We start from the raw sequence: 9,196 nt of genomic DNA, 5'->3' as shown, positions 1-9,196 counted from the left end.
TCTCTCTGATTATGGGGCGCTCTCTCTGATTTTCGGGCGCTCTTTCTGATTACGGGCTGCTCTCTCTGATTACGCGGTGCTCTCTCTGTGATTATACGACGCTCTGATTACGGGACGCTCTCTCTGATTACAGGCTGCTCTCTCTGATTATGAGGTGCTCTCTCTGATTACCGGGCGCTCTCTGTGATTACGGGGCGCTCTCTCCCTGATAACGGGGTGCTCTCTGATTACGGGGCGCTCTCTCTGTGATTATGAGATGCTCTCTCTGATTATGGGGCGCTCTCTCTGATTACGGGACACTCTCTCTGATTACGGGCTGCTCTCTGTGATTACGGAGCACTCTCTGTGATTACGGGGCGCTCTCTCCCTGATTACGGGGCGCTCTCTCTGATTACGGGGCGCTCACTCTGATTACGGGGCACTCTCTGTGATTACGGGGCGCTCTCTCTGATTACGGGGCACTCTGTGATTACAGGGCGCTAGTATAAGCAAAAGGGTATAAACTACAAATATTCAATAGAACGGAGAGCAAAAAGTGGCGAAGTATTATATAAAAAATAACTTTTATTTATCTATTTCTAAAAAAGATTCAATAAATAATTAGGACTAATATAAAAAGGAATGATATCAAGAGTTTCAACGGTACTTAGCAGCCTAAAAAATAGGTGTATCTGTGGAACTAGTTACACGCCTGGTGTAGTTCCCTCTAACTAGGGAACTTAATGGACCACAAGTGTATAACCATATAGACCACCACCTCAATTCCAACTAGGTGGTCTTGGTCTATACCAAAGAAAATCCTGTCATGCAATAAATAGTTCTCTATATATAAATTGGAACATATTGGACATGCAGGCATGAGTCAAGAATCCCCTACACCCATAACTACAACTCAAAAATGGGTGGGGAGAGAAAGAAGATAGACCAACTGCAATGAAGAGTCTAGACGTGACATAAAATACCTGGTGAACGATAGTTTAGATATGGAACAATCTCACCGTTAGAATGTCAATGTCATCGCTGTTGACTTGTATCCATGCAGTTCTAAAAAGGACCCTTTGGAAGTGGCATTATCCAGTAGAGTGCAGGACTCATTTCTTCTGGAAGGACCTAAACCAACAGAGTGAGGGATGCCCTCTGATTACGGGGTGCTCTCTGATTACGGGGTGCTCTCTGATTACAGGGCGCGCTCTCTGATTACAGGGCGCGCTCTCTGATTACGGGGATCTCTCTGATTACGGGGCGCTCTCTCTGATTACGGGGCTCTCTCTCTGATTACGGGGCGCTCTCCCTGATTACGGGGCGCTCTCTCTGATTACGGGGCGCTCTCTCTGATTACGGGGTGCTCTCTGATTACAGGGCGCGCTCTCTGATTACGAGGCTGTCTCTCTGATTACGGGGCGCTCTCTCTGATTATGGGGTGCTCTCTGATTACGGGGCTCTCTCTGTGATTACGGGGCTCTCTGTGATTAAGGGGCACTCTCTCTGATTACAGGGCACTCTCTGTGATTACGGGGCGCTCTCTCTGATTACGGAGCTCTCTCTGTGATTACGGGGCGCTCTCTCTGATTACGGAGCTCTCTGTGATTACGGGGTGCTCTCTGATTACGGGGCGCTATCTCTGATTACGGGGCCCTCTCTGGGATTACGGGGCGCTCTCTCTGATTACGGGGCCCTCTCTCTGATTACGGGGTGCTCTCTCTGATTACGGGGCGCTCTCTGATTATGGGGTGCGCTCTCTGATTACGGGGTGCTCTCTGATTACAGGGCGCTCTCTCTGATTACGGGGCGCTCTCTCTGATTATGGGGTGCTCTCAGATTATGGGGCTCTCTCTGTGATTACGGGGCTCTCTGTGATTAAGGGGCGCTCTCTCTGATTACAGGGCACTCTCTGTGATTACGGGGCGCTCTCTCTGATTACGGAGCTCTCTCTGTGATTACGGGGCGCTCTCTCTGATTACGGAGCTCTCTCTGTGATTACGGGGTGCTCTCTGATTACGGGGCGCTCTCTCTGATTATGGGGCCCTCTCTGTGATTACGGGGCACTCTTTCTGATTACGGGGCGCTCTCTCTGATTACGGGGCGCTCTCTCTGATTACGGGGCCCTCTCTCTGATTACGGGGCACTCTTTCTGATTACGGGGCACTCTCTCTGATTACGGGGCGCTCTCTCTGTGATTACGGGGCACTCTTTCTGATTACGGGGCGCTCTCTCTGATTACGGGGCCCTATCTGGGATTACGGGGTGCTCTCTCTGATTACGGGTCGCTCTCTGATTATGGGGTGCGCTCTCTGATTACGGGGTGCTCTCTGATTACGGGGCGCTCTCTCTGATTACGGGGCGCTCTCTCTGATTATGGGGTGCTCTCAGATTACGGGACTCTCTGTGATTAAGGGGCGCTCTCTCTGATTACAGGGCACTCTCTGTGATTACGGGGCGCTCTCTCTGATTACGGAGCTCTCTCTGTGATTACGGGGCGTTCTCTCTGATTACGGAGCTCTCTCTGTTATTACGGGGTGCTCTCTGATTACGGGGCGCTCTCTCTGATTATGGGGCCCTCTCTGTGATTACGGGGCACTCTTTCTGATTACGGGGCGCTCTCTCTGATTACGGGGCGCTCTCTCTGATTACGGGGCCCTCTCTGTGATTACGGGGCACTCTTTCTGATTACGGGGCGCTCTCTCTGATTACGGGGCCCTCTCTCTGATTACGGGGTGCTCTCTGATTGCGGGGCCCTCTCTGTGATTACGGGGCACTCTCCCTGATTGCGGGGCGCTCTCTCTGATTACGGGGTGCTCTCTCTGATTACGGGGCGCTCTCTGATTACGGGGCACTCTCTGTGATTAAGGGGCGCTCTCTCTGATTACAGGGCACTCTCTGTGATTACGGGGCGCTCTCTCTAATTACGGAGCTCTCTCTGTGATTACGGGGCGTTCTCTCTGATTACGAGCTCTCTCTGTGATTACGGGGTGCTCTCTGATTACGGGGCGCTCTCTCTGATTATGGGGCCCTCTCTGTGATTACGGGGCACTCTTTCTGATTACGGGGCGCTCTCTCTGATTACGGGGCGCTCTCTCTGATTACGGGGCGCTCTCTCTGATTACGGGGCCCTCTCTGTGATTACGGGGCACTCTTTCTGATTACGGGGCCCTCTCTCTGATTACGGGGTGCTCTCTGATTGCGGGGCCCTCTCTGTGATTACGGGGCACTCTCCCTGATTGCGGGGCGCTCTCTCTGATTACGGGGCCCTCTCTCTGATTACGGGGTGCTCTCTGATTGCGGGGCCCTCTCTGTGATTACGGGGCACTCTCCCTGATTGCGGGGCGCTCTCTCTGATTACGGGGCCCTCTCTCTGATTACGGGGCGCTCTCTCTGATTACGGGGCCCTCTCTCTGATTACGGGGCGCTCTCTCTGATTACGGGGCCCTCTCTCTGATTACGGGGCGCTCTCTGGGATTACGGGGCGCTCTCTGGGATCCTCCTGTAACACTCGGTCTCACGACTGACCTACAGGGGGACCCTCTCCAATCACGTCATGAGACTACATTTCCCGGCTGCCAGCAGGCAGGAGGCGCATGCGCACTAAAGAAAAAGGGCTTGCCTCCGAAGCTCTTTAATACCGTGGGCGTGGTCAAAAGATCTTCGCTCCTAAGCCCCTCCCCTTCTCCGCGGCCGCCATGTTTATGCCAGAGAGACGATGACAGGAAGGAGAAGCGTCTGATCTCTGCGTGAAATACCGCACGGAGCGAAGAGGAACGGGAGAGCAGGAGCCGAGTGAAGGCGGCGTGTCGGTGCTGTGTCCGGTGGCTGCTGCTCGGGAGGGGGTGACGCAGCTCCCGGGGATGAGGCAGTGACGCGGTGTCCTCCTCCCCGCAGGTATTTTTAGCTCGGGACAAGGAGGTATTTGTCTTCTTCCTCCGGCTGATTAACCCCTCAACCCCTGGAGTGAAACTTTACCCCGTGCAGGGGGAGGGCAGCGTCTGAGCGCCCACATCGTACTGAGGGGCGCACACCCCCCATGCCAAGGCTGCCCCTGCACCCCGGAGACCCCGCGTCCTCTGCTGCTCTGGATATAACTCTCACCGGGAACTATCACCCTCATCATCCTCAAGTCCTCTGCTAAGTGGATCCGCGCCTGTGTCATTGTCAGGATGTCAAACCCGGTGCCAGTGGACATGGTAAGATGCCAGCTGGAGGGCTGCCATGCTGCTTGTGTTTACCAGGGGAGGGGGCGCAGATCTGTACGGTCCATGTGATGCCCAGCAGTAATGCTGCCCCCCCCCCCAGCTCCACGGCTAATGCTGCCCCGCACCATGGCCAATGCGGCCCCCCCGGTGCCAAGGCTAATGCTGCCCACCCCCCGGTGCCAAGGCTAATGCTGCCCACCCCCCGGCGCCACGGCTAATGCTGCCCCCACAGCCTCCCCAGCGCCACGGCTAGTGCTGTCCCACCCCCGGCGCCACGGCTAGTGCTGTCCCACCCCCGGCGCCACGGCTAGTGCTGTCCCACCCCCGGCGCCACGGCTAGTGCTGTCCCACCCCCGGCGCCACGGCTAGTGCTGTCCCACCCCCGGCGCCACGGCTAGTGCTGTCCCACCCCCGGCGCCACGGCTAGTGCTGTCCCACCCCCGGCGCCACGGCTAGTGCTGTCCCACCCCCGGCGCCACGGCTAGTGCTGTCCCACCCCCGGCGCCACGGCTAGTGCTGTCCCACCCCCGGCGCCACGGCTAGTGCTGTCCCACCCCCGGCGCCACGGCTAGTGCTGTCCCACCCCCGGCGCCACGGCTAGTGCTGTCCCACCCCCGGCGCCACGGCTAGTGCTGTCCCACCCCCGGCGCCACGGCTAGTGCTGTCCCACCCCCGGCGCCACGGCTAGTGCTGTCCCACCCCCGGCGCCACGGCTAGTGCTGTCCCACCCCCGGCGCCACGGCTAGTGCTGTCCCACCCCCGGCGCCACGGCTAGTGCTGTCCCACCCCCGGCGCCACGGCTAGTGCTGTCCCACCCCCGGCGCCACGGCTAGTGCTGTCCCACCCCCGGCGCCACGGCTAGTGCTGTCCCACCCCCGGCGCCACGGCTAGTGCTGTCCCACCCCCGGCGCCACGGCTAGTGCTGTCCCACCCCCGGCGCCACGGCTAGTGCTGTCCCACCCCCGGCGCCACGGCTAGTGCTGTCCCACCCCCGGCGCCACGGCTAGTGCTGTCCCACCCCCGGCGCCACGGCTAGTGCTGTCCCACCCCCGGCGCCACGGCTAGTGCTGTCCCACCCCCGGCGCCACGGCTAGTGCTGTCCCACCCCCGGCGCCACGGCTAGTGCTGTCCCACCCCCGGCGCCACGGCTAGTGCTGTCCCACCCCCGGCGCCACGGCTAGTGCTGTCCCACCCCCGGCGCCACGGCTAGTGCTGTCCCACCCCCGGCGCCACGGCTAGTGCTGTCCCACCCCCGGCGCCACGGCTAGTGCTGTCCCACCCCCGGCGCCACGGCTAGTGCTGTCCCACCCCCGGCGCCACGGCTAGTGCTGTCCCACCCCCGGCGCCACGGCTAGTGCTGTCCCACCCCCGGCGCCACGGCTAGTGCTGTCCCACCCCCGGCGCCACGGCTAGTGCTGTCCCACCCCCGGCGCCACGGCTAGTGCTGTCCCACCCCCGGCGCCACGGCTAGTGCTGTCCCACCCCCGGCGCCACGGCTAGTGCTGTCCCACCCCCGGCGCCACGGCTAGTGCTGTCCCACCCCCGGCGCCACGGCTAGTGCTGTCCCACCCCCGGCGCCACGGCTAGTGCTGTCCCACCCCCGGCGCCACGGCTAGTGCTGTCCCACCCCCGGCGCCACGGCTAGTGCTGTCCCACCCCCGGCGCCACGGCTAATGCGGCCCCCCCACCCCGGCGCCAAGGCTTATGCTGCCCCCCCACCCCGGCGCCAAGGCTTATGCTGCCCACCCCCTGGTGCCACGGCTAGTGCTGCCCCCACAGCCTCCCCAGCGCCACGGCTAGTGCTGTGCCCGTCCCCCGCCACGGCTAGTGCTGTGCCCGTCCCCCGCCACGGCTAGTGCTGTGCCCGTCCCCCGCCACGGCTAGTGCTGTCCCCTGTTCTCCTTGCTTTGCTGTGGTGTATGTGTGCTGACCTTTACTAATGTGGCATCATCGAAACTGCCCTGTTGTGTGTTTCTTATGGAAATGGTCATTTATATAGCACCAACATATTCTGCAGCCACGTACATTCACAGCTGTCCTTACACATTGTATAATGTATGTGATTGCAGAATAGGCTGGCGCCATGTGGTATGTATATAATAATCGCTAGGTATTTGTTGTTTCCTCCGTTTGCCATCTGAGGTCACTTAGCTTCTATTCTGACCCTCCCTGGTAGATGCCTCCTGGCATTGTGTAGCTGTTGGCATTGTGTGCCCACTTATTCCTTTATGTAATATGTTGCACAATGAAGGGTATATATCGATGCTACATCCTGCAAGAATTGTAGCGTTTGTGCCATGGTAAGCATGCCACGTATGGTAATGGTGGCGATCTGGGACCTCTAAATGTTACAACAGATTATAAGGCACCGCCAGCAATGTGTTGTCCCATTAGGGATCCTATTGTGATTCCCTCCATGCTGAGAACCATATCCTGGGCACTCAGATAACCGATCTGTAGGAGTATATAGTGTGGGAAAACTGGAGCACGAAGAGAACGTGCACACAGCAGTTAACCCTGATCAGATTGAACCCAGTACTGCAGGGGAACAGTACCGTCCTTCTACTCCATTGGTTTCCAACCTAAGGCTTATCTGGAGTTTTGCTTCAGCTGCATGGCCCTCAGCTATCGGGGCATAATAGAAGTTGTTGTAGTTTTGCAACAACTGCTTGCTGGGAATTGTGATTTTGCAACAACTGAAGATCCACAACTTGAAAACCCATGTTTTACTCCCTATCAAAACTTTAGCGTCTTCTCAATCAGGTTTTTTTTTTTTATTTATCTCTTTGCTGCATTTTTAGACTAATTATTGATCATTGTGAGGAAGAGATATATACCAGTTCTCTGTAGCTATGTTTGGCATGTGGTTTGACCCCATTGCAGTACCCTATTAATGAACCGCTGCTTAACCCTTCTGTGTGCGCACTTGATGCAACATCTTTGTAGTACAGTTTATAGGGGATCTTATGAACCACTGGGGAGCTGTTAATGAGGAATCTCCGTGTCTGCCATTGTTTGGGAGGGCAGTTTACTTGTTTCGGTGTTTATGGTGGCAATATGTGGCATTGTCTGTTTACCATGGCAGAGCCTATAGGGGTCTCTCTCTGTCTGGCACTGGTTATGGAGAACTCTGGCAGCATTGTTTATACAGGCAGTCTATCACTATTTATAGGGCACTGTTAGTGGCTCACTGTTTATCATGCCATTATAGGGGTTCTCTCTTTGGCTGCCACTTTGTGGGGACAGTGTTCAGCTTGGGGGTCATGCAGATATCCATGCAGCGAAGTTCAAGCATGGACTGTCCTCTCTGCTTGAGCTTTTACACAGGTAAGAGAGGACAGTGGCTGTTTCTTATGGGGTCCGCTGACTGACGCAGACTGTTAGTGCCTTTTGGCTGGTACAGATTATGGAGAATACTGCTTGGCATCTTTGTGGCAGCGTGTGATCTATAGGGAAGTGAATGCAATGTACACACAATAATGGGACCTGTCAGCACTTCATACACTTCAGGCTCGTCTTCTCTCCCCGTGGCTTCATGTATCAGCAGTTTGCATCTGCAGTGCAGATCTCCAAAATCTGTCCCTCTCTCTTTGAAGTTCCCTCTTTGCACTCGCAGCCATTACAGTAATATATGCGGTGGGAATGATGACGTGCGGATGACACGCGGATCTGGTGGTCTGCGCTCCTCCAGTCCTTATCAGCGTGTTGTGTCTGAAGATTTGCCGGTTCTGCCGGGTTTATGCTGGTGCTTCTTACCTAACCTGTTTTATGGCATTGCTCTCTTCTTAAAGGTATTCGACCATTGCCTGCAATAACACGCAGGTTCTGCAAAGTTGTATAATCCAGTGGATATGCCTATATGACAGCCTGTGATTGCCGACAAGTAGCTGTAAAATGTTGGCTCTCTACGATGTAATCGGAATGTTTTCTACTTAATTTAGACTGAAATAAAAATGCCTTGTTGGCTCCGGGTGCAATTAATCGGAGAGCCACCACCACATCCAGAGCATGTGCCATTGTTGTATAGGAAACTACAATCCCCTCTTCAGTCTCGCACAACTCCAGCGCTGACGCTTCGGTGGTCCCCACTAGCTTCTACCAGCCTACGGCGATCATTTGCCATTCATTGGCTTCAGTTGGCTCCAATAAATGCCAGCTTCACCCCTTAGGTCCCCACTCACCTTACAGCTGTCGGCCAAACAATGATTCAGTGTCTCGTTCGGCTGCCAGTGATCTCCCCCATATACAAGACGCTCGCTAGGCCGAGAACTCCAGTGTTCTCTATGAGAGCGCCGGTGTCAGACATGTATCAGGGAGATCAAAAGGATCTGCAGTCTGAAACCTGACATGCCGGATCCTTATCTCCCCCACCATCATCAACCGGGGGAAAGTCGAGAGGTCCCCATACATGTAGAAACCTGACATGCCGGGTCCTTATCTTCCCCAACATCATCCACCCGGGGAAAGTCGACGGGTCCCCACACATTAGACTATTGGCCAAACCCATTGATTTGGGTGGACATTAGTCTAATTTGTGTTGGGGCTTCCTGGGCTGCCCTAGAACAGGGGGTAAAGGGACAGCACATGGAGGCCTACTTTGTGATCCAGAGCAAGACGTGGGGATTTCGGCCGGTCGACTTTATTCAAGTTTTTCGGCAGTGGCTCACTGATTGTTGATGCAGCACATCCCCAGCTTACATGTGCTGACCATAATAATGGTGATTTAGTTTTTGCCAGCATAAACTATCCGATCAGCTTGTGAATAAGTCTTTTGCTTTGTAGGTGAATACCGGCTTGTTTGCACCAGCAGATACTCCGGAAGAAGAGTTCCTAGGAACATTTGCTTCCAATTATGTCCTGTTTCTACTGATTTATTTATTTTCTTGTTTTGTGATTTCTGGGCACAGCTCCTCTCTTCAATTGATACTTCATTAGTACTACTTTATTTTGTTAGTATTTTACCAGCTGTCAGACTCGAGTATGGGAGAGAAATCTGACCTGTAAGCATG

At 55.5% G+C, this 9,196-nt stretch overlaps 1 protein-coding gene and 1 long non-coding RNA gene across 2 annotated transcripts in view; one reads left to right on the top strand and one right to left on the bottom strand.

The window, feature by feature from the left end:
* Positions 1–998: 998 nt before the first annotated feature.
* Positions 999–3,571, bottom strand: LOC141195503 (uncharacterized). The gene is made up of 2 exons (XR_012268095.1): positions 3,508–3,571; positions 999–1,110 (listed from the first exon to the last, which is right to left on the bottom strand). It is a non-coding gene; the product is annotated as an uncharacterized lncRNA (long non-coding RNA).
* A 57-nt stretch (positions 3,572–3,628) lies between these two features.
* The window catches only part of UBL3 (ubiquitin like 3), a 115,148-nt gene continuing 109,580 nt past the window's right edge, over positions 3,629–9,196 (top strand). The window contains exon 1 of the mRNA XM_073662487.1: positions 3,629–4,178. Within this exon, the coding sequence (XP_073518588.1) occupies positions 4,152–4,178 (27 nt within the window). The 5' untranslated portion in view covers positions 3,629–4,151. The remainder of the gene's footprint in view (positions 4,179–9,196) is intronic.

This window comes from Phyllobates terribilis, unplaced genomic scaffold (genome assembly GCF_046119375.1).
Source record: "Phyllobates terribilis strain yellow unplaced genomic scaffold, ASM4611937v1 Scaffold_2__4_contigs__length_985480577, whole genome shotgun sequence".
NCBI lineage: Eukaryota > Metazoa > Chordata > Amphibia > Anura > Dendrobatidae > Phyllobates > Phyllobates terribilis.
This window is presented reverse-complemented; position numbering and strand designations above follow the sequence as displayed.